The 26,339-nt window shown below is 41.3% G+C and overlaps 1 protein-coding gene across 1 annotated transcript; it reads right to left on the bottom strand.

Moving 5' to 3' along the window:
* Nucleotides 1-263: 263 nt before the first annotated feature.
* On the bottom strand, nt 264-23,170 carry LOC102850965 (RGM domain family member B-like). The gene is given in 3 exon segments (XM_006885382.1): nt 264-932; nt 17,470-17,978; nt 22,912-23,170. Coding segments are annotated over 3 exon segments (1,437 nt in total).
* Nucleotides 23,171-26,339: the final 3,169 nt, after the last annotated feature.

Raw genomic sequence — 26,339 nt, 5'->3', positions numbered from 1 at the left:
GGACATTATAAAACATCTCACAAAACTGCAAATTAAAATTGGTACAATCAAAAAACACTACATCCAATGTATGTGAAAACAACCAAACACAATATATACAATCTGGTGGGTGTCCCAGGACAAACATCCTGTCATATACATGGTATATACATATATACTCTTATCTTTACTCAATATATTATGACAATATATATTTTAAAATTTTGTTATAGACAAAAAAACCCCCAAAATAAAAAAAAAAAACCCAACCAAAAAGACAACCCCTACAAAAACACAACAAGGAACAAGAATGTGAGTCCAAAACTAAGAGACAAGTCACTGCGTGCCTGGGGAGCCCCGCTGTTGCTGCTTGGGAAGATGTGCCAGCGTTCCTTCCTTGGGTGCAGTGCCGCCACGTCTTCCAAGGCACTGTGGGCTGCAGCGGTGAAGTTGGCATCACCTGTGGTAAGCAGGTCGAAGACACAGGACTGGAAATAGATATCCTTAACTGGCATCTTCTCATGGCATTGAGTGTTGGCTGTCTCCAGTGTGTAGCCAGGCCAGGTCTGTGCTAAGGTGGTGTGGGGTGGGGTGTGTCCCAGGATGGGAGACACCTGGCTCTGCTGGTCATCAATGCGTTCACTCACGGGACAGCCATTCACACATAGCTGCAGGTCCTGGCTTTCTTCGTAAGACATAGCCAAGTCTTCAGGCATCCGAATGGCCAAGGTCAGGTAGCGGCCCAGCTGTCGCACAAACACTGTGGTCCCTATGTAGCGGGCGTGCATCTCCACATAGCGGCCACTCTCCTTCTCCACAATCTGCAGGCTTTTGGCATCACCATCCCCACCACTGGTGGTGCCATCCACAAAGGCAGCTGGTAGGTCATCTGTCACAGCTTGGTATACTTTCTGATCGGTGCACTCATGGTGGGCTTTGAAGATGATAGTGATCTGTGGGAAAAAACATGTACAAGTTAGTACGAAATGTGGAAAACAAAATGGTACTTCCCTCTGCAGCCAGAGTTCTCTTCCCTTTTGGAGGTGAATAACTTAAGGCAGAATCTCTACACATATGTTTATTATGTCTTTCTAATGAGTGGTTATCTCCTTCAAGGAAAATAAAAAGACCCACAGTGACACACAAAGGTAACTAAGAGTGAGAAGTAACACCATGGCAACTGTGGTTTCTAATTTTAGTACAAATCTAAGGAATGTGCATCATCAATTCCCACCTCTTTCTTAAGAGAACAATGCTGCTAGTGGAGTTTTTTTGTTGTTGCTGAGCTTGTGGGTTCCCCTTCTCATTTTTTTAAGATAAAAAAAAAGTTGTACTTCTGGGAAGCAGGCATATTTTATTATTTTTTTTTCTTGTATCTTCAAAAAGAAGAGGACCTGAAGCGCCTGCTGCAGAGTGTCAAGGACTGCAGCCTACAATATGGATTGAGGCTCAATGTCAAGAAGACAAAGATTCTCACCACTGGACTAACTGGCAGCATCAGGATGGATGGTGAAGAGATTGAGATTGTACACAGCTTTAGTTTGCTTGGCTCCATAGTAAACAGTCTTGGCAGCAGCAGCCAGGAAATTAATAGGTGCATTGCCATGGGGAAAGTCTGCTGTTAGGGACCTCTCCAAAGTACTGAAGAGCAATGGTGTCTCTCTGGAGACTAAGGTGCATCTGATACAGGCCATGGTCTTTGCAATCACTTGTTATGCAACAGAGAGTTGGACAATGACCAAGGAGGACAGAAGGAGAATTGATGCCTTTGAGCTGTGGTGCTGGATACGAGTATTGAGAATACCATGGACTGCTAGGAAAACAAACAGATTTGTTCTGGAAAGGGTTAAACCGGGTGGCTCCTTGGAGGCAAGGATTCTGAGGCTCCTTCTAACATACTTTGAACATGTTGTGAGGAGAGACCGGTCCTTGGAGAAGGACATCATGCTTGGGAGGGTGGAGGGACAGTGCAGGAGAGGAAGGCCCTCTATGAGGTGGATTGATTCAGTGACTGGGATAATTGGGATGGGAGTGTCAGAGACAGTGCGATTAGCACAGGACAGAGCAGAGTTTAGGGCTGCTGTACATAGGGTCGCTAAGCGACTCAACGGCACATAACAACAACATCTTCAAAAAGAAATATGCCATAAGATAACTTTGTATACTGAGGGGCTCCATCTAAGAAATATCTAAACGTCAAAAAGAGGTGAGCAATGTAAATATCTTAACTTTTATTTCTAGTTCCTATTCTAGTCAGCAATCCATTGCTACGAACTTACTAAACATAAAAGACCAAGAATACATTCAGAATTGAGGAGGGTGCATCCCAGCAACAATAGCTTCTAGTTGTGGGCCTTAGGAAAGATTTCTTTAAGTCCCTTAATCAAATGTTTCACATCACTGGCTAATCCCTGTGACAGGGAAATCACCTGGCAAACACAGCTCCCAAGGACTGGCAGGAAATAAATACCCTGAACCTGGTTACAGCAAATGTTTTCCCCAAACAGTACCACGGCCCTTTAACTACTTAGAAATGTATTCCCAGCCAACTCTAAATTCTCCAAATTAACAAGCAGACACTTCATGGAGTGAAAACAACTACTAATAATACAAGAGCCTCGATTTGATAAATCCATTTTTGTTTATGCAGAAACCAGTAATACATCTATTTTAGAAAAACACCCCCAAACTAAATCTTTGCACACATTTGCTTCCAAAGTACCCAACAGCTTCCTGGTATGGGTGACAGAAGGTGACAAAGTACAGAGATTTTTGTCATGAAAGATAAGAAAACTGCCTCCTCAGCCCTATAAATGATTATATTTTAAGATTTGTGTCCCTGAGGTAATAGGTTCCTTATTTTCTTGCTATTTGAAGGGGAAAACAATTATCAGGTGATTTTAGTAAATGAGGAAGATAGACAAGCTAAAATGGCTAAAGGCTCCACCAACTGCTGTGGACTGAGGAAACCTCCTACCTCCTGCAAGGGAACTAATCAAAACAATAGACCCTTGTTATAAAGGCTAGAGAATGAGCCCTCCCCCTCCCCTACTCTCACTACAAGTCCTTACCACTACCCTCAAGTTTATGTCTGAAATTTTTTTCAACTCAGCCAGCATTTGCTCACAGTATTTAATTCCACATGTTCCCACTGGTGTTACTTGACTGGAATTTTCCAGCCATTTCATTTTACTTCAGCCAGTTATAAAGTCAGATCTGAACCAGCTGCACGGCAGCAACTGGTTAAATTCATATCCGTTGTTTGCAGCTGCAACCAAGGCCAATGTTCTACGAAAATGCTGAGGTTTCTCCCTCCCTAATTACTCCGAGCCACAATTTAATTTCACTACCAGCCTTCTCACATTTCAACACCTTCTTAACAACCCAAAGGAGGTGTACCAGAGATGATTTCAGGAAATTCGTTGTGCATCCAACCATAGGCCATTGAGAGCGAATGGGATTTGGAACTGAGTATTTAATGGTACTATAAAATAAGATTTATCTAGTGGCTCTAAAAACGACTGGAACAGCACATCAACAGAGAGCTGCCAGAAGTCCAGGCTGGGTTTAGAAGGGATCGTGGTACTACGGTTATTGTAGCTAATGATGGACGGATCTTAGCTGAAATCAGGGAATACCTGAGGAATGTCTATCTGTGTTTCATTGATTATGCAAAGGCGTTTGACTATGTGGACTATGTGGATCATAACAAACTGGCTGACTGAGAAGAATGGAATTATAGAACACTTGACTGTGCTAATGCAAAACCTATACTTGGACCAGGAGGCAGTTGTCAGAACAGAGCAAGGAAACACTACATGGTTCAAAATGAGGAAGGGTGTACGCCATACCTTTTCAACCTATACGCAGAACAGATTATCTGGGAGGCTGGGCTGTATGAGGAGAAGTGTGGCATCAGGGTTGGTGGAAGATTCATCAACAATCTGCATTATGCACATGACACAATCCTGCTTGCTGAAACTGAGGAGGACCTGAAATGCTTGCTGCAGAGGGTGAAGGACTGCAGCCTTCAATATGGATTGAGGCTCAATGTCAAGAAGACAAAGATTCTCACCACTGAGACAACTGGCAGCAACAGGATGGATGGTGAAGAGACTGAGACTGTTCACTGCTTTGGCTCCACAGTCAACACTCTTGGCATCAGCAGCCAGGAAATTAAAAGATGTATTGCGATGCTCAAGTCTACTGTTAGGGACCTCTCCAAAGTACGGAAGAGCAACAGTGTCACTCTGGAGACTAAGGTGCATCTGATGCAGGCCATGGTCTTTGCAATCACTTGCTATGCATAAGTGAGCTGGACAATGACTAAGGAGGATAGAAGGAGAACTGATGTCTTTGAGCTGTGGTGCTGCAAAAGAGTACTGAAGTACATGAACTGTTAAGAAAATGAACAGGTTCACCCTGGAGAGGGTTAAACCAGGCTACTCCTTGGAGGCAAGGATTCTGAGGCTTTGTCTGACATACTCTGGACATGCTGTAAGGAGGGACCAGTCCTTGGAGAGGGATATCATGTTTGGGAGGGTGGAAGGACTGTGCAGGAGAGGAAGACCCTCTATGAGGTGGATTGATTCAGTGACTGGGGTAATCGGGATGTGTTGGAGACAGAGAGTGGCAAAGTACAGAGCAGGGTTTAGGGCTGTTGTACACAGGGTCACTATGAGTTGCAAGCAACTTGAAGGCACACACAAGAAGTCCATTTACAAGAGCCCTCGTGGCAGTGCAATGCTTAAGCACTTGGTTGCTAACCAGCCACTCAATCCATGGGAAAAAGGATGAGGCTGTCTATTTCTTTAGAGATTATAGTTTTGGAAACTAGGGGTAGCTCTACTCTGTCTTACAGGTTGGCTACATAGTCAACAGTCTTGGCACCAGCAGCCAGGAAATTAAAAGGCGCAATGCCATGGGAAAGTGTGCTGTTAGGGACCTCTCCAAAGTACTGAAGAACAATGGTGTCTCTCTGGAGACTAAGGTGCGTCTGGTACAAGGCTATGGTCTTCACAATCACTTGTTAAGCATCAGAGAGTTGGACAATGACCAGGGAGGATAGAAGGAGAATTGGTGCCTTTGAGCTGTGGTGCTGGATACGAGTATTGAGAATACCATGGACTGCTAGGAAAACAAACAGATTTGTTCTGGAAAGGGTTAAACCAGGTGGCTCCTTGGAGGCAAAGATTCTGAGGCTCCGTTTAATATACTTTGGACATGTTGTGAGGAGGGACCGGTCCCTGGAGAGGGACATCATGCTTGGGAGGGTGGAGGGACAGCACAGGAGAGGAAGGCCCTCTATGAGGTGGATTGATTCAGTGACTGGGATAATTGGGATGGGAGTGTCAGAGACAGTGCGATTGGCACAGGACAGAGCAGAGTTTAGGGCTGTTGTACATAGGGTCGCTATGAGTCGCAAGCGACTCGACGGCACATAACAACAACAATAATCGACTGGATGGCAGTGGTTTGATTTTAGGATTCTGTCTAAATTTAAAGTCAGTCTGACAAGTGTGTGTGCACAGTTAAATTGGATCTGAATGGTACAGGAAGAGACTGTCCCTCCTTCTCCAGCAGAGCATCTGGTGGATTGGAATCACTCACCTCTGGAATTGCAATGTAGCTTCTTGCCACTAGGCCACCAGAGCTCGCACCAGAGCTGACAAGTGTTTTTTAAAGGCTTATTAGGACCTCTTGGAGGTAAAAAGACTAAATCAAATAAACGCCACACCTGAAAAAGCTGGAAGTTAACTGTTGTTGTTGTTATGTGCCGTTGAGTCATTTGCGACTCATAGCGACCCTAAACCCTGCTCTATCCTGTGCCAATCTCATTGCCTCTGACACACCCATCCCGAGTGCCCCAGTCACTGAATCAATCCACCTCATAGAGGGTCTTCCCTTCCTGTGTTTTCCCTCTACTCTACCCAGCATGATGTTCCTCTCTAAAGACCTGTCTCTCCTTACACCATGTCTAAAGTACGTGAGGCAAAGCCCCAGAATCCTTGCCTCCAAGGACCAGCTTGGTTTAATCCTCTCTACGATGAATCTGTTTGTTTTCTTGGCAGTCCATGGTACATTCAATACTCTTCTCCAGCACCACAGCTCAAAGGCATCAATTCTCCTTCTATCCTCCCTAGTCATTGTCCAACTCTCTGATGCATAACAAGTGATTGCAAAAACCATGGCCTGTATCAAGCACACCTTAGTCTCCAGAGAGACACTGTTGCTCTTGAGTATTTTGGAGAGGTCCCTTACCACAGACTTTCCCATCGCAATACGTTTTTTTATTTCCTGCTACTGGTGCCAAGAGTGTTGACCGTGGAGCCGAGCAAACTGAAGCTGTGAACAATCTCAATCTCTTCGCCATCCATCATGATGCTACCTTTTTGACACTGAGCCTCAGTCCATATTGAAGGCTGCAGTCCTTGACCCTCTGCAGTTAAGTGCATGGGGTCCTCCTCAGTTTCAGAGAGCAAGGTTGTGTCATCTGCATAATGCAGATTGACTAGATGGTTAAAAAAGGAGTAGACTACATATCCACTGTCTTCATTCACACTTAAGGAGTAAACAACTCTTCTACAATGGCTAAAACAATTTGCCTTTCCAGTCTAACAGATCTCAAATTTAAACCAAGCCAGTATTGTTTGCAAGAGTTAAGGACATTTTTTTTTGCTATTGTTCACATCGGTGGGGGGTGAGGGGAGAGGAATTCGTTTAGATAGGACAATGAAGTGGAGACACTCAATTCCAAGTAAGTTTCCAAAAAGGTAAGAAAGGGTCAATAATTAAGATAAGTGTAAAAGCTCCTCTCCAAGTCTTCTCAAGTCTCTGTTGTTGTTATTAAGCACACCAATTCCAACTCAGGAACTCAGGTCATTCCAAACACCTCACACAGAAAGAACTGTTCTCTGCTCTGTAATTACTATTACTTAGCAGTAATCCCTAACATCCAAACGAACCAAGCAGACTAACTAGGGCTAGATTTGTGCTCTACTTTGTATAACAACAAAGGAGTTTAATTTGTTTAATAGATTTTTGTCTGTCTTTTCAATTTCCTAGGGATGATTTTCCGTGAGACACTTAAATTCACATTTTCTCTTATTTCCTTACTGGACAGATTATCTCATACAGAACATGTGTATAGTATTATCCCTTGAAACTAAATGTTGTGGGAGATGAACTGAGGCCAAAGCACGAGCAGGGGTTTCCTGAGCGGTCCTATGCAGTGTAAGCATGTACGTAACAGGCACCTAGATAAAATCATTAAGTGTAGAAAACACTGGGTAACAGATTCATGTGACCTAAGTCATGTAATATAATTTCATCCTTTAAAACAATTACAAAATGAGTTCATAAAAAAAAAAGCCAAACCCAAGCACTCCAGTCATGAAAGGTCAGAAATTAATTATCCTTCCTTGGACAAAGTAAACTCAATCCTAATAATGTAAGAAACAGAGTATAAGCAGTCAAAATTTACTTGGAATTTGGAATTTTTGGAAATTGTGAACTTTTCCCATTCCCAACTAGCCGGTATCTGAGCATACAAGCAGAATATTTCAGAACTGTATTTCAAAAGGGCTCACAGATAATTTTAAAGCACCAGCTATGCTGCTTTCTTTCCCCCATAAACTGATCCATATGCTGTAATAACTCAATTTGGCACATTTGTTCTGCGCCACACCATTTATTATTGATGAATGGCATTTCTGTGCATTTAAAACATCAATGCCTTTGTTAAACCTCCCCCACCCAATACCTCTCAAGCTCTACCTTAGACAACTACTTCAGCTCTGCTCATTCATTTTTAATGTTTCACTCCCTGTGATCTTTACCACCCACAAGGTCTATTAGGGAAAGAGAGAGATAGTGGCTACAAATCAAGCTTTCTATAAGGACTTAACTGTTTACTGTAAAATGTCAAAACTTAAGAGGCATCTGCCTCTCCTTTCCACAAGGCAAAAATCAAGTACATTAAAGGAAAACAAGGTGGGCAACCAAGAGGAAAACCTAAGCACTGCCTCTTCCAGAGAAACGAGATGATCTTCTGAAAGCACCACAGTCTTACAAAATGCTGAGCAGAGGTTTTAAAAGAACAGAATTCCCCAAAAACTGTGCACTTAACTATTTGTTCTTATTCTATTTTGGCGTTTAATTGGGCATTATAAGTGAAGGACCTTACTGGAATCCTTCAATGTTAGGACTGAACTTTTAGATCGAGGAACTCATTTCTTGGCCTAAAATGAGCCAGCAAACAAAACTGAAATAGCTGTAGAAATCTCCCTGGAACGCTGAGAATGTAACTACCTGGCTAAAATTTTAGATCAAGGAAGGTAAAATGACTTTTATTTCGTGTAATTAGCTCATATGTCTACTCGTCCAACAGGTGCAATTTTAAGGTTGAAAAGATAGGAGACTTTAAGTCCAAAGATGATAAAATGGTGCTGTTCTCCCCTTTGCCACTTATACATAGGTGGCATACAGCTTCCACAATCAGTTCTCCAGAGTGAACACGAGAAAATGCTTCAAAGTAAAACAAACATCTCCAGCTCTAAAATCCCGAACATTTACTTCTGCAGTTTTCTGACACCAAAAGGAAGTAGAGGCCATGAAGGTATTTTCCTGAAAGCCTTGTTCTACCTTCTGAGACAAGTGTGGCTGGGCAGAGTTAAATCAAGAAAATCCCGGGAAGCAATGCCCTCTCCATGCACTATGTAAGACTGGGGAAATAAATGTCAGTGTGACCTCCTTTTGTGGGGCTGAAAAAACCCCCACATTCATCAAGAGAAACTATCTGAACAGTTTCATGCAAAATCCAAGAAGAGTGCCTCATATATTTAAGATACACTTAAGATACTGATAATTTACCTAAAAGAGTAAAGGAAAAACCATCTGGTAAGAAGCTGAGAGCTCAGTAACTTGACGTTTACAATCATTATTCAGCCCACATATTATATATTTACACAGCATTGTGGAACAAGACCTACAAAATATGCTTTGTTAAAGAATTTCATTGGGCTATGATGTGTCGGAGAGACAGCAGATTAAAAATCTCACTCTAGACTCCTTTTGTGGCTGAATCAGACTGCAAGAATCTATTACCTTCAAAAGATATCAAAGTAAAATCTACTCTCATGCATTAGAGTCTCCAGATGGCACAAAGGACTAAGTGCTGGATTACGAGTGGAGAGGTTAGTAGCTCAAATCTAACTCAGATATGCCCGGTAGACAGGCCTAGTGATCTGCTCCTGAAAGGTCACAGGCTTGAAAACCTTATTTAGTCCAGCTCTACTCTGTAACATATGAGTTGATGGTCTGAGCCGGAATCAACTCCACAGCAACTGACAATAAATACCACTTGGCACAGACCTCTGTACTAGGCGCACTTAGAGGATTCCAGAGACACTGAGTGGATCAGATTTATTCTTCAATGTTGCCCTAGGAAATACATGCAGGAACAGGGGCTGCCTTGGCTACTAGAGAGGAATTTGGCACCAGATGGAGAAAGAAGAAACCAAACCAGAAGGGAAAGGACACCCACAGCTGAAGGCTGCTAGGGTGGTCCAGGGAAGAAGCATTAGGCTCAGGGGCTGGAAAAAGCCTTTGAGTGAAAAGGAAGCAGGCCCAGAGATGACACATAAAAGGACAGACACAAAAATGCAGAGGTTCCAAAAAGGAACCTCTGTACACTTAAAATAAAGAAGGCTAGAAGCATAAACAGGCTCAGAGACAGGGAAATTGGCCAGCTTCCTACTGTAGACCAGAGCAATGCTGTGCTGAGCATATGAGGAGAGGTCTTGGCCAGAGTCTCAACCACTCCACAAACCCCAAAGGGAACTTCTATGTCGGCTTGTTTATTTGCTATGTTCAGGCTTCACATGATGAGGCAGCCAGCAAATGAAGGAACTCGCTGAGATTCTAGATGTGCACTGAGGCATGTGCGGACAGTATCATGGGTAGATAGAGGCTGCTACTGTGCTTCAGACCAGGGGCGAAAAATATTTTGCAAGTTGAGAGGCAGGCCCAGGGGCAGTAACTCCTGGGGGCAGGAATCTGCCCCAGCTGGTCTAGCTGTCACAGGCACACCCACCCTCTTCCTAGTGAGGATTGGGGGGTTGGGAGGGCCCCAGATCCAACTCCATGAGGGACCCTGAACAAATGCTCTGGGCTGAGGTTCAGCACAGCTGTTCCCCAAAGTGAAGGGGACTAGGAAATCTTTGATCATTTTTCAATTTGGGGAGGTGAGCAAAAAAAGTAAAAGGGCTTGAAGGAATTGAATTCACAATACACTCACACTCTTGTCACCTTCAGATTTAGTTTCAAATCTCTAGAGGTAAAAAAAAAAAGGAAAACCTTAAGAACTCAAGAGTGTATCAGCCATAAGCAGTGAATGTGTTATTTTAAGCCAGTTAACTGGAATGTTACAAAACAGTATCATTCTGTTTTCCTTTATTTGAGCAGAAAGAAGATACAGAAATACCATATGAGTAAATGAGTTAACTAACATGCGTGTGTACACACACACAGAGCAAGAGCGAGCTAGCTAAAATTGGGAGGATTTAATCCCGACCCCCATTTCAGGAACACATGTAGAACAGATGAAAAGTGTCTAAATACCATCATATCAATCCTACCCAAAGTATATATAATATGTTCCAACATGAAAACACCCCACCAGAATTAGCTAAATGTTCTTATGGCTCCAAGTCTTAAAATATCTAGCTAACTGGAGAACTGGAGCATAAAGAACTTTTATTACTACAAAACCAGTTCCACCTGAAGTTCTTTTTAGACCCAACAGCGCTGTTGTGTTTTTTTTTTTTTGTTTGCTTTTTTTTTTCCACTGCAAAGTGGTTTAATGAAATTTTCTATCTTCTGTCTTTTAACCATTCTTGTTGGTTATTACTTACTGACAAGTTAAGCAGTTTAAAAAGTCCTTAAGTTACCCCACCCACAAGAACACAAAATTCAAAACAGTGGAAGAGCAAGTTCTACTGCAGTCAAAACAAATAAAGACAAAATGGGTAAGGAAGCATTTCTCATTGTTCAACACTGTAGGTAACTCTTCCTACATGCCACATTCCACACAGGCAGAAACTGTTTGGTTAGCATTAATTGAAGCCAACAACAAAAAAAGTACCGGCTGGTTTCCTATGTGCCCCTTCCCCTTAAAATGTTGATTCAAAGAAAAACTTAACAGAGGAGAGAGACACAGTTGGAAATGTGACAGAAAAACAAGTTCTAACTCTCAGCTGTGTATGAGACTTGGCCTCCTGCCTCTGGTTTTAACTATGTAGGAGTGGGGATTTGTTTAAACCAGCAGAGGCCATGGAACCTCGTGGTCCTGCCGGGCTCTCCGGGAGTTGCTGGGTCAGTTTCACTTACAGAAGAGGGCTTTCAATGCCCCTACTTCTTCCAAACAGCTTCTGCGATGGAGGGAGTGGTATAATCAAGATTTAAAATGTAGGAACATAGAAGTTCCTCAGATACAAACTTTGTACTCTTTTTTAAGACTGCATATACTATGTTTCTTTAATCTGGAGAATGGAAAGACTCACTGTCCAAAATATTTGAGTGCCTATGGACAATTGAAAAAAAAACACATCCCATTTGAAAAGCACAGCCTACAGAACGTACTTGCAAACACTATATCACGTGTCCACTTTTGTAACAACACCACGCTAGAGCAGTGTTCATATATTTAAAACACGAGCCCATATTCCTTAGTCCATGAAAAGAATGATTACCAGTGTATGCCTCACATCTTGATTCTCCAAAAAGATACCAAACATGATAGGCCACAAAAAAATGTACTAGGCCTGGGGTTAAGAGCGGACAGATTTTCAAACCTTGATCCAGAGATATACTTAAAATGACAGCTGAAAAGCCTTTGCAATGCAGGAGCATCTGGCCTGGCTTTTGTAACCAACTGAGAACCATCCAAAACACCGGTTTACATGCCTGCATGCTATTGTAACTACATGCTACAGGGTGTCAAAAAAACGACAGGCAGACTCAACTCATGTTTATAGGAGCACAGAAACAAGCCAATGTTTTATTACAAAGAAAAGCCATCAGTTACATTGTTTGAGATAGATGAAGACATTAAACAAGAACAAGTCTTTTTTGTAATTCTAGTGTCATCAACCAGTGGAAATTTTTAGTAGTTTCCAAGAGAGTAGCTAGAAAATATATATATATATATAATGAGTCTCTATAACTGAGCTCTAGTGACCTAGATGTTAAGTTGCACTGCCAACCCAAAGGCAGGCAGTTCTAATCCACTAGCTGCTCTGTAAGAGAGCAATGAACAACTCCTCCCTTGTGGTTACTGTCTCTGAAAACCTGCTGGAGGGTCAACTGTCAGTTGAAACTTTACAGATTCCTAACAACATCTACACATTCACAGTTCCTTCCCCCTTCTCCACACACATAATAGACCTATTCTCAACGAAAAATGTTTGCATGGTAGTGTACCTACTATCTTTGGCAGACACTGAGTGTATTCCCCGAGACACCACAGAGAGCTGGTAACGTGGCCCATAGCTAAGAAAATGGCAGCAACAAAAACCCACAGGGCAACTAGAGTGCCAATTCAGCTGGCTAACAGTCACCTGGACTGGCCAAGCTCAAAGAGCATACCCTTTTTCAAATACAAACTGCCTTAATTTACTTTCTCTCAACTAAAGGATGAAGAATATGTAGAAAATCTGTAAAAAGACCTGCCATTCTGAATATCCTTTTCAATTTTTTAGTTTTCTTTTACTGAGACTGAAGGATGACATAAAAAAACCAGAGTGAAGAAAAGGGATATGAATACATGAAAATTAATGGAAAATAAGTAGATAACAATTAAAAGAATAAAAAAATAATTTAGGTGTTTTTACTATTGTTTAGATTTGCAATTTAATAATAACAGCACTCCTCCTATAGGAAGGGAATAATTTTAAATGAATCTTGAAAAACTGGTGATTTTAACGAATGTTACTAAGAATACATATGTGGAATGCATAATCCTCTCATAAAATATTTAGTCCTAAAGTACCTTCTGTAATCATGCAATAGACAAAATTCTTATTGAGTTCATTGGAAGATATGGAATGAACTTAACTGGTACTGGAGGTTTGGCAAAGACTATGTGAAACAAAATGAAGAGAGGCCAGGTACCCCCATGAGCAGATGAGCTAGTTAAATACAGGGTGTGTGGCATACGAGAGCTTGGTGACATGTCTCTTTAGAGTCTTGATAGGATAGGCTAACTTCCCTTCCCCCAAACTGGTGTTTTTGGTTTTTTTCTCTTCCTTTCCAGTATTAGCTAACCCTGTTTGTTTCAAAAAGTTTATTCTCTCATTTCACTTTCCTCTAGTACTTGCATGCCTGCCTGGCACAGGCACAGATGGGAGAAGGTGGCTCAGAGATGATATGGATCACAGTGGAGGCATTTCACAAACTCCAGCAGCCCCTGGCATAGAGAGATTATAAAAGAGCTTTGGCTTCCCTTTTAGTAACACATCAACCTAGCAAGGTGGCCAAGTGCCATGGACCCCTCTGAAGACAAGGAGAATAAGAGAATGGTGGAGAGCATTAACAAAAACAAAGTGACCCTGGGAAAGCATACTTGTGCATACCATGACTAACTGGAAAATGAGCTCTACATTTCACAGAGAAGGGAAGGAGAAACAACAGGTAATAGGAGACAAGGCATCATCATCAAATACTACAGGCTGATCTGCTCTAAACTCACTGCTTGACATGTGAAGGCAAAAAACTAGCAAATAAATGGCCACTTAACTGCTGTTAAGCCAGAACTGACTTAAAACCCTTTTTAGAGGCTCTAAACTGCACAGGAGACTTATCCAGGAGCAAAACAAAGCTTTCAAAGAATGAGAAAACACAATGTTTAACAGCAAGGAAAAATAATGGTGTAACAAAATTTACATCCCTGAAAATGAGAGCCCATCTTGCTCCCATGGAGCCAGGGTGGATTCAAACCACCTGCCTTTGAGTTGGCAACACAATTCCCTACCCACTAGGGCAACTGGAGCTCCTCCTACAGTAGAGAAGACTTCATGTCATTTCAACCTGTTCTTTACATTTCTTTTCTTTATGTTTTTTAGGATAATGGGTAGAAGTAGATAGGGACAGGTAGAGCTTAAAAAAATGAGGAGCAGGTTCAAAAAAGGCTCCTAGATCTGAGGACACACTCCTAATTTGTGCTACAATTCAGTGCTAAAGGCAGACAATATACTTTTAGACAAAGCAATTGCAGATTCACTGTGCTGATATATGTTATACATACACATAGTGCCTATACTAACTTTATCAAAGTCATTCTTTATATCTAAGGACATTAAACACATTAAAGTTATCCAATAACTTTATGTGTGTTGAGTAGCTGGAGCATACCCAGAGGCACCTCGGAAGAAAGGGTTGGCAATTTAATCTAAAAAATCAGCCACTGGAAACCCTATAGAGCATGAGTCTACTCTGACTTAGGGGGTCAGCAGACTCAATGGCAACTAGAAGGGCATCAGTAAAGAAGGGACATGCACATACATGCACACATAGCATTTTAAAAAATTATTTTTAAATGTATTGCCGTAGCCATCAAGGGAAAGATCTTTGTAGGATTTATTGTATACTTAGCATTTGCCAAATATTGTTTGAAATTTTAGTACATCATTTCCCCCCTCTGTTGTTGTTGCTTAGGTTCTTTAAATATTTTATCAAAGGCAATTGTATTCTAAGATTTTAGGCTTTGGAATGCACAGGCATATAAGCACTGTGATAGGCTACTGAGTAAACTCCCAGATGGTTTTTTAGAGCTTTGGAGAAAGTTACAAAAAGAAGGAAAAAACAACAAGAGGCTATGAAGCCATAGAGTAATTTGTTGCTGAAAAGTATGACCACCAGATGTGGGCAAATACTTTCCAGTAGTGCGACCAAAGACCAAGTGTTCACATTGTCCACTTGAATTTATGTCGGAGGACGACACTTTCTCCCTCCTTTTAGAAAAGGGTAAAGCTTTTGATTATTGCAGAGGGCAAAGTTATAGGTATATATATATTACAAATTGTAATAGTTTCAACCACAACTGAAATGGAATTATTTAGTACTTCAATATAAACATTTTCCTTTGTATAACATTGAAATTTATAAAGAGTTATTTCCCAAATATTTATCATAATCACCAAAAAGTACAGAACTTTGAAATGGTAAATAAAAAACAGAAATGACATGTGACTGAGCAGAAAGGATAGAAAACAAAACTCTAGCTTTGTGAAAACAATCAGTATTTTTCCATGTACATGGTACTTAGTCTTGATAGCTCTGTCTGAAGATTATCCATACCCTTAATTACTTCTATAAGTAAGTGATGACTTTTTCAATTTTCAATGGAACTCTTGTATTCCCAGAGTTATGTATTCCCAAAGATTCCTGGGTTTTATGTGCTCTATGATTAATTTCTTATCTATGTCTTATAGCTTCATAACTAGTTTATCCTTCATAGTATAATTGGCAACAAACATATTTTGATATATATATTTAGAAAAGTTATTTGCACACATGTAAAACTCAGAGAAAGAAAGTGTATTTTGAGATGTAGGATTTAGTAACTCAAAAGGCAGAGATCTGACTAGAGGTTGATATTTTAGAGTTCCCCTATAATACTCTTCTTCTTTGTTCAGATCAATGACATCTATTCTTAGACTTGTGACACTTCAGGACATCTCATCTCCTGCGGTGTAGTCAATTGATTCAACTAAATGCCAACTCAAAGAATTTAACTTAAAAAACAGACAACACATATTTGAAGGCAAACACGGCATGTTCTAGATACAAAAGAAGTCAAAGATATCTAAAAGACTTTATCTCTGTCAATTATATTTTAACTTAAACCAATTTATGAATAGGTATATAAACAAAGAAAATTAAGCAAGAGGAGATGGTCTGGGTAACTTTGTTGTTAAATCAGATTAAGTAAGGAGCTAGAAACTTGGACCATAATTTTTGTGAAAAACCTTTGCTGACTTCTTTATCAATGAATGAATGAGAACTGATTGGTAACTGGGAGACCATTTGTAATACCCTCCACCTATCTATATCCATTAAGAAGCTGGTACCATAATAATGGCTTACAATATCTATAAAGTGTTATTGTTGTGTACTGTCAAATTGGGACTGAACGATGGCTGACCATTCATTCAGTTTTCAGAGGCAGTTAATTTCATGGAGAGAAGAGTGTCCATCTTTCTCCCATGGAGTAACTGGTGGATCTGAACTGCATGCCTTCGGGTTGGCAGCACAATTCTTTTTTTTTTCCTTTTCATTTTTATTAATTTTAATAAACATTTACAGAGATTTCGGATTTCCATTCATTCATTGCTGCACTTTTCTCCCTGCCCACCCCTCCCCACCAGTTCGCTCCTCTCTTTGAAAAGGAGAAAAAAAGAACCTTCCTTCATTGGTATACAGTTCCCCCATCCCCTCCCACCCCCTTGCACTGAGTACACTTCTCTATGCAACCTTAATTCTGGACTCCTGTGTTAACCATAATACTCAGTTATATATCGCCTCTAATCTGTTCTTTCCCTCATCTGTCTCAATACAGTATACATAATTTATCCAGTTTTTTCTCAGTCTTATCCCAACCCTGATGTCAGTCCCATTCTACAACAGTAGCACCATGCAGTATTTGTCCCTTTGTGATGGAGATATTTCACTCAGTATGATGAGTGACAGCATAACAAGCCATCCGAGCTCCCTTATAAAGCATTAGTTTATTTAAAAACAAACATAGGTAAAAAAAAAAACCAAACAAAAACCGAACATGGACCAAAGATATTGGAAGATAGGTGGGAAATACTTAGCTTAATTTTGTTAACTTTTTCCTTAGCTTGTGACTTAAAACTTTTAACCTGAGATTTTCCTGTGTTTGCACATCACTGCTTTTTCAATATCTAATTCTAAACTTTCTTGGTTACCATGAGGTTAATAAATAAAATACTATTTTGAGTTTATAAGGGGGAATCTGGCTTACAGTCATTATATTTTGCTGTACCTTCCAAGTTTCTAATAAAATAAGTTTCCTGATGGGTCACTGCCATGGGCTTCATAGCTATAATTCAAATACCCACGTCAGCTAGTTTGATAAATGTGGACAAAAATGTAGAAAAGTAGCACGCTACTATGCTCTCAAAACAAACATCCCTAACAATAAATGTTTTAAATTAAGCTTATTTTTTCATTATGCAAGCCTGTTATTTCCCTAGAGAATGCAATTTCCACCTGTACTTTTTTCCCTCTCCTCTGTCCTGTTGCCTATTTAAATATGTTGCCCATCTTTTATAGTAAGCCTTAGAATCTTAATGGGAAGTTTCTTTTAAATTAGGTCTTTGCAACAAATTTTTTAACATATTTGAAAATCAAGCCTCTAAAAGTTATGAGTTACAACAGGGAGGGAAAAAGAGAAAAAGTATATCTTGCCTTATTTGTAGCAGTAGCACTGGATCCAGGGACCACAGGCACATTCGTCACTTGAACTGAAAGATAATTATTATCGATGAGTGGCCAAGCCCCTTCCACTTTGCATGTTTGAAAGTGATCCTTGAAAGTTCTCAGGTGAGGATCCCCGAATAAGCCACAAAAAAGGTAATTAGGAGGGTTCTGTTCCCCTCCCCTGTGTTCTCTGGCTCCTGCGTGGCTGTGATAGTTACAAGGATCATGGGTCACTTCAGGGTTGGTAGAGGACGTGGGTCCGTCCTTGGAACAGTTCCTCTGGCTCATGAGGTCACTGATACCCAATACAGCAGAATGGTATACCAGATTGCCACGGCAGGCCTTTGAAGTTCGTTGGGTGCAGCCGGCATAAGCACGGAGGGCCTTGCAAAACTCAGAGTCAAAGCCGTCAATGGCAGAGTTCAGGTGTGAAGTCAGGGAAACAAAGTCGGTGGTACATTTCTGGATTCGACATTGTGCTGGCTGTTGGCAGTCACCTATGAGAAACAAGAGAAATCAGATCTTTTTAAACACTTCTGAACTTTCTGAGCTACATGAGAAAATGACATTCTCCTCTGGGAACTGTGTGCTCATTTCATATTTTCCTATTTTAAGAAGGCATTTAGAAATAGGGTTGCCTTGTGTTCCTATGTCTCTCTCAAATAAAGGCAGGAAAAAAGTGTATGCAGTCAGCTTACTTAAAACTTTAAAGAGTGGGCTCTCATGAAGGCGCTCCACTCTATACTCTCAAGGAAAAATTATAAGGGAATGGCAAATGAAACAGACCAAGTTTACTATTTGCTTATCTATTTTGAGTAAGATTCCTCCATTCTAGGATCTAACCAAAGGTAGATCTTTATTTTGATTTAAAAAATGGCATTAAATAATTTGCTTCTGAAAGCACTGTGAAAATACCCTATAGGTGCTCAAAATCATGACTAAGGCCTTCACGCCTTGAGAAGGGAAGAAAGAAAGTACCAAATTATAGCACAGTGAGGTAACAGTTTTGGTAATACTACAGGGAAAATATCAAGATAAATCCAAGTAGTAAAGTATTTTGTACTATTTTAGGAACACATGAACAAATTGCACGGAAACTGACAGCCTCTTATTGTTTACAAAGTACAAATGCTATTTGGAAAAAAAGAATCAATTTAAATAAGCAGCATATTTACTTCTGCCTTAACATCTATTCCAATCTCCCTAGGATCCCAGCTCCCAAGCAGATTATAAGTAAATGATATCTACACTCTATCACAAAACTATGCTACAGAGATAGATGATCCCACCAAATATTCCAGAAACAAAAAAACTATAAAATACAGAATTCTTAATTATACACGTCATTTTATTCCTTAAACTGACAAGCCATATAAATGTAATGATTTAAACAAATCTCAAAAACCAAGAACTGAAGCTCTACTACTAAGGAAAAAACCTCCAATTTTCAAATGTTTGCAACAAGCTGACTCTCAAAAATAATTTTCAAAACTACCAAATCACCCCCCTACACACACTACTTGACAATATTTAAATGGGCTGTGTTTTCCAATCAATGTAATGTTGTGTTTCATAATATGGCACAGTAAATTTAATAAAAAGAGAAACAGTATTTTATTATCAACTTCAAATTCTAAAAAAGTCACTATATATAGTTAAGAGATAAACTTCAGACATTATCAAGAGTTAGGATTTTTAAAACTTATCAAGAATTAAAGCTGAACAAACCACTACTTTAAAAAGATATTTTAGTCTTTTCTGTATAAACTGCTTTTAATTCTAAATTGAATAGCCTGTGATCTCTGTTTCTTGCTTTATTTAGGAGAAATGGATTGGAGAAGTAGCAATGTTTAAGTACCTCTCCCAGCATTATTTTTTTTTAATTATTTTTTTTGTGTGTGTACCATCAAACTGAATCTGACTGGTATAGGAGGAGATTGCCCCTTCTTCTCCAGCAGAGCATCTGGTGGACTTGAACCACGTACCTCTGGGATTGCAGTACAGCTTTTTGCCACCAGACCACCAGAGCTCCCCTCTCCCAACATTTTTAAGTTTCAGAGACCAAAAGGGAAAAAAAAATACTATAGTCTAAGTTTGGTATCCACTTTAGCCTATGTAAAAGAGACAAAAACATTTTAATCTTTTAAGGCTATGGATTTTGATTAATCATTAAACTCCACATAAAAAACAACAAAGCACAAAAGAGTTTTCATGTGCTTAGCTTATTTTATTTCTTCATTTCAAAATCAACCATGATGTTCAAGTATTATAAAGTTACCAAGCCATTTTCACCTAAAGAAAACACAATTCCCTATTCCCTAAGGCAGGACTAACATTTTACTGATGAGAAAACCAAAGCAAAGGGCATAAAAACCTCATGCTGGCTGGTGGTACAAAGGTAGGATGTGATGCTTGTCTTCAGTCTATAAGTCTTGTCTACACAAAGTTCCCACCTTGAACAGCAAGACTTGATAAATGAAAAAACAGACTATGGCAATTTGTTCCTTCCCTCACTTTTTTACAATCAGATGCAGAGCAAGCAAAAAGGAAATAAAATGAGAGGCCAGGATCATGGAGTAACAAACAGCTTCGATTACAAATAAATGACAGCACAAGAACTTTCCGCTAAACTTGCAGTGCCTATTTGTTCTTTTTATGGTCTATAAAATCTATGCAAGCATACATTTACGTATAATTATTTCAAATAGTCATAAAATAGCAAAAGCAAGACCTGCATGGAAATGTAGTTCTAACTGTTCAGAAAGGAAGAAACTGAGTTCTAGCTCCTTTATCATTCCATCTTTCTTCTTTTCATAGCAGGTGGGTGCTAGCTGATTCCTTTGAGAACTATGACATAAAATAGGATTTTTTGGGGGTCTCTTTTTCCTTTAAGTATTGTTCCCAAAAGCCTTATGGTATAATGATGACGGGAGGGAGGAGAGCAAACTGGAGAAGTGTTGTTTGGGTCAGCAGTTTCAGCCCCATCACAGGCTTCTCTGTAATGACTAATTTGCAGCATACACCCAGAAATACCCAAGCTTCATGAATTTATAATGACAATGCACACTTTGCCTGTTACAGGCAGTAAAGTAAACCTCCTGTCAAAATGCCAAGACAATGCAGAGCAGAAACAATTTCAAGGATGTGGCCAAGGAGGCCATGAAGTGTATGAGTAAGCAAGTAACTTCCAAACTGGATCTCCATTCTGGAACAGCAGATGGGGGTTGTTTCAAGAGGATGAAAGAGTAAATAAAAGCCCCATCCCACTCCAAAGGGCTGAATTAAAAATTCACAGTTCCGGATTTCTCTATTTGCAGGGGAGGTCATCTATAATAAAGGTGGTAATATTTCTATTCCAGCTAATAAAAGTGCAAAAGGATTTGTGAGTTTAGAGCTCTGGTTAATGATTCAGACATAAAAGCTACATGATTCAAGGCAGTATTTCTCAACGCCAGGACTGCATGTGTGAATGTAGTGCACAATCATCAGTTTATAATAAAAGAAACGAGATATGCTAAAGTGCATTAAAAGAAACGAGGAGCCATATGGGGTGCTGAGGCAAATGATATGGATGGATCCAGGCATAAAACATATGGTAGTCCATCTGCATGGAACACTCAGCTAGGCTTCCTACTCTAAGGAGGCATAACCCCTGCATTTCAATAGCACTGCTCTTTAAAAGAAATCTCTGAAAAGGAGCCCTTTTCAATAATAACTAGATTAATTGTTCCACTTCAACAAGTTGTCCACAGAAATCACTCAACACAGCACCTTCTGGATTAATCTAGTGGTGAGTTTAATGAGGACATATTAAAATGCCAAGAGGAGCTTCAAATTCCAAGTTCTTAAAACTAAGGCACCTTAGTTTTCTAAATCTTTAAATTTTTAAGCTTTTAGAGGCTGGCAGAGAAATCTTCACCACCACATTCCAACTCCGTCACAGGAGCCTATGGCAACTATGTGAGACAATATCCAAGCAGCCAGAGAGAGAACAATTCTGACTAACATTTCAATTTCCATTTCATGAGTCAGAATCCACAGGGCAGCAAAGGATTTAATGGGATACTTGATCATTGTGGATACATTTTTTTAACACAAAAATGCTTGAAAGCACCCTGATACATCTAGAAACGTTTCTATGCAACTGCAAGCTGATTATGATATTTTCTAAGATCTTTAAAGCCTTAATCATTCTAAAACTTGCTATTGTACTTTCCTATTAAAACTTCAGTCTATGTTCTCTTGTGACAGTTTTAAAATGCAGCTGCTACATAACAATGTAAAACAAATGAAGTCATCTCAAACGCCACCTATTTTTCCACTATTTAAAAAGGACCTCCCTGATTTTTAGCACACCTGGCATGACTTAATAAATAAAAATCACTCCACACATATGGGTGGCACTTGAGTTCAGGACTCTGCAGCTCAGAGGGCAATCGGTGCCATCATATAAACACATGTCAACAAGGAAAAGAAATTTAGCTAACGTTCTGGCTGTTCTTACACTAAAAAAAAAAAAAACCAACCAAATCCCCCCCCAAAAACCCCAAGAAGTTTCTTTCACTTTTGGCATGAAAAAAACTCCTTGTCTAAGCAAACGCTAAAAAAAGTGGTACACTTTTTTGCAAAGAGCATTTAGATTCCAACTCTACAGTTTTGAAAGAAAACTACGTGATAGTACATGCTAAAGGGCTCATCTGCAGACTTACTCACTAAAAAAATATTTCATCCTACTGCTTCCTTAAGGCAAGCACTGCCCTTCAGACAGCAAGGAGCACGAGATCTGTCAATCTTTCCCACACCCCGAAAACACGCGGCTAGCCACAAAGCCCGCGTTTGGTCAGAGCGATTGAAAGGAGAATTAAAAGCAACTTTTGCAAAGACGAAGGAAACTCCTGTTCAAAAGAACTACTGGTTACTTCGAGATTACCCCACAGGTTTCCAAAAGGTTAAAACCTTTCCATTTGGTTCGATTCTTTCGTCGACAGCCCTTTTCCTCCCCCAACTCCACAGAAGCAGCACAAGGCTCCTTGTCTCTCCTCAAGGAGGCGGCGGCGGTGAAGGAAACCTGATCCGAGCTTGACTTTCAGTAAACACCAATGCAGAGAGCAATAAAGCATCCGGAACATTTGTCTCAGGCGCAAAGCACAGCAGCTTTCGCCCGTTAAATCTTTGATAAGCAGCTGTTGGAGGAAAGATTTATCAACGTCCCTGCCAAAGGAGATCGGGAGGGAAGGGGCCTCGCTGAGGCGCCAGGGACACACCGCCCGCCAGCGGCTGGGTTCGGCTAAGGTGCGTGCCAAGGGTTCGGGAGGCCTATCCCGTCCGCCACGCCGCCTTCCGCTCCGGCGAAGGCTTGGAGACTGGAGGCTGTTGGGGAACAAAGCACTCAGACCTCGGAGGGCACCCCCGCGCCCGCGTGCCGCGTACCTGCGTGGAGCAGCCCGAGGCTGAGCAGTAGCAGCAGCAGTAGCGCCAGGGGCGGCGGGCAGGGCCGGGGGCGGCGGCACTGCTCAGCCCCGGCGGTGGTGGCGGAAGGTGCTGCTCTCAAGCCCATGCCCGTCCATGCAGATTTCGTGGGCTCCGGCGAGAGCGGCGGTGCGGGCGCCGTGGCGGGTCCAGGGCCGTGGCTGCGGCATGGGCCGACGGGCGCGCCTCGTTTCCTCTTCTTCCTCCTTCAGGCCAGCATCGGAGACAGACCGCCGCCACCGCCGCAGCGAGCAGCGCGCCGCGGGCGGAGCGAATTGGCGGCAGCAGCAACCGGGCGCAGAGGCATCGCGATGGTCCGAGGCAGCAGCGGGAGGGAGAGGGGCGAGAAAGAGCACACAAAGGCTGTGAGCGAGAGTGCCGAGCGAGGCCGAGAGTGTGAGAGCCCCAGCCCGGGCCAGTTGTCCGTTCGGGTGTGTGCACGGGCGTGGAACGACCCAAGGCGCGCCCAGCTCCTGCGACCAGCCGGTGGTGGCCTGGGCGTCGCTGTGCAGCGGCCCTCGCGGTCAATCAATCTCGGACCCGCAGTGCCGCCCCACCCCCTCCGGCACTAACCAATCCTCATCGCCCTGGTCCCCCATAGCTCTGCTCCTCCCTCTAGCCCCATTGGTTGTAAACTCGAGTCGGGCCTTGCCCGCCACTCACTGGGCCCCAAGGGCCCGCCCTACGCCTCAACCCACTTGCTCAGTGTAAGGCGAGTTCTGTGGCCTCCAACTGAGAATCGCGTCCATAGCGCCTTAGCGCTGCCTCTTCTCCGCCCTCCTCATCTCCCCATCCACCCCCTTGCGTGATTTACTGTGTCAACGCGCCCAATAGAAAGAGATGATGGCAATTCTGTACCTCGCCGGCGTTACAAAAGACCCGATCTTTGGCCTCTCCTTGAATTAATGTGATAGGGTTCAACTTCTAAAGCTGGGTTTGTTTGGTTTTTTAATATTAAAAAGAAAATCCTCGCTCCGCCCTGCAATTCCAGCTCTTGCTCCCCTCTGAGGAAGCGGGAGCTCTTAGGGAGCGCCTAGTGCAGGTCCCTGACAGCCAATCACAAGGGACTGTGTTCCCTGTGGGTTGGGATATTTTGTAAAACAAACCTTAGAAATCAGAACTGTGGCCCCAGGCTGAGTTTAGGACTGGGTGCCCGCCACTACTGGTGGAATTCACTTGTAGTTGGAGGAAGTTTATGTGTTGTTTCTTTGACATTTCCCTTTTAGAAAGCAGCTGGGAGAGGTCTGAGAGTAGGCAAACTGTAATGCATACGTTAGAGTATAATTAGATTAAATGAAGGTGGTAAATTTTTGTGCCGTGTAGAATAATTATGGCACGGTTTGTTATTACTAAGTCGTTTTTTCTACACATTTCTAGGGTTCAATTAGCAGGTGAATTCAAGGGCAGTTCAGTTGCTATTTTTCCTATTGGATATGTCCAAAAAAGGGAGCCTTGATAGCTCTGTGGAAAGTAACTGCCCTTCCAACACAAAGGCATATGGTTCAAATCCACTAGCTCTGCCGGAGAAGGATGGACAATCTCTCTGTGTGCTTACCTGCCTCTGAAAACACACTGGAGGATCAGCTTTGGGTCGGTTGGGACTAGAGAGTACACACAGCAACAACACAAGCCCCCACACCCAGTCTCCCCCAAAGAGGAAAAAACATGAACTGTCTTTTGAGAAATCGCCTGCCAAGTGAAGAACCTGTAAAGCAGTTGTGAGATTGATGATAGGGTCCAATTTGGTTATAAGTGGGTGTGAAGTGGCATCTAATCTCAAGAAAGGTCTCAAACCAAGAAGTCATTTAACATTACCCTTGCCTTTGCAGTTCCCCGGACAGCTCGGGGCTGCCATTTTCAATCTGCTCACATCCACATCTTGTTTGCAGCTGTACCGACACCACATTACTCAGAATCTCTAATTAATAATTTTGTTTCAACCATGGAAACGCTAGTATTTCACATTTTATAATTAACTCATCAATGAACAGGATTTTGAAGGCAATCCTCTGGTCACACTATCCTCGTTAGACACAGGTGAGTTGCTCAAATCACTAGTCCTTAATGAACACAGCCTATCTTTACTGTAACTCTTCATTGCTTGCTTATTACATACAATGATGACTCAAGTGGTAAACACACCTTTCGGTAACCAAGATTATAATCCAAGCCTTGTATATACTCATAATAAGAATATAATTAATAATAGTTTCAGAGTTGCCTGGAGAAATGACTTTTGTTACAGGCGGCATGAGATAGGATTTTAAGATAATACTATTGGCTAAATATTAAGGAAGGTCTGGTGGCTTAATGGTAAAGAGTTGCACTGCTAACATAAAGGCAGGTTCAGATTCACCAGCTGGTGTGTGTGAGCAAACATGGGCAATCTCCAGTGTGATTTACTACCTCTGAAACCGTGCTGGAGGGTCAACTAAGAGTCAGTTCCAACTTGAGTACATAACAAACAAAATCAAATACTATTAGAGGTAAAATTTACTCTCTTACAATTACTGCATATATCAATGGAATACAATTGATGACAGCCTAGTAAACTTTCAAAAGCAATCAAATACAAACAAGAAGTTTATGAAAGTATTTTGCTGAGACTACAAAGACTTGTAAAATGAAGTTTCATCTTTCTTATCCCAAATTTTCATTCAATTCCTACCAAAGAAGCATCACATCTTATCTTCGAGGCATATATTCAGTGTTAAATAAAATCCAGCTTGGTTTGAGTCTTTTGCTTGAGATTTCCCATGATCCCCCCCTTTGCTTTCCTGTCCACCCCATCCTTTCCCTTTTCTTCTCCCCGCCCCCAATCCTTTTCCTCAAGTACACCAATGCTCTAGATTTTATCACTAGAGGGCGCACTCGGGTCACTACAAATCCTGGCGTTGTAAAACGGAACTGTTCTTAAAAGGAAAAACTTCATCTCCTCTAAGGTGCTTTATTGCTTCTCTGTTGTAAAATTTGATAAGCCCAAGATTTATAAGCCTAACCATTCACTTTTTATTGCTGCAAAAGTGTTCACCGGGTTAGAGGAAAATGCTAATTTTCACAATTAAATGGCAAGGTGGTTCCTATTTTCAAGTGTCAAGACATTAGGCCAGCAGACACTTGCGGAGTAAAATCAGATTGTTAGATTACAATAGACTTCAAAAGTAAATGGTGGTCAATGGTCATTTATAGAGCACTCAGTTTTTAACCACTTCTGCTTAAGATTAAGAATTATTTCAACCTACACACAAAAAAAACTGTGGAGGGGGAATAGGACTGGAGCACAAACCACAAACAATCGATGACTTACACACGTTTACACTTTAATGACGAAAACAGTGAGCGATGGATTTTGCAACTCACAGATCCACCCTATTACTTTGTTTTCAGGA

This window comes from Elephantulus edwardii, unplaced genomic scaffold (genome assembly GCF_000299155.1).
Source record: "Elephantulus edwardii isolate Elephantulus edwardi_28Jun2011 unplaced genomic scaffold, EleEdw1.0 scaffold00043, whole genome shotgun sequence".
Taxonomy (NCBI): Eukaryota; Metazoa; Chordata; class Mammalia; order Macroscelidea; family Macroscelididae; genus Elephantulus; species Elephantulus edwardii.
This window is presented reverse-complemented; position numbering and strand designations above follow the sequence as displayed.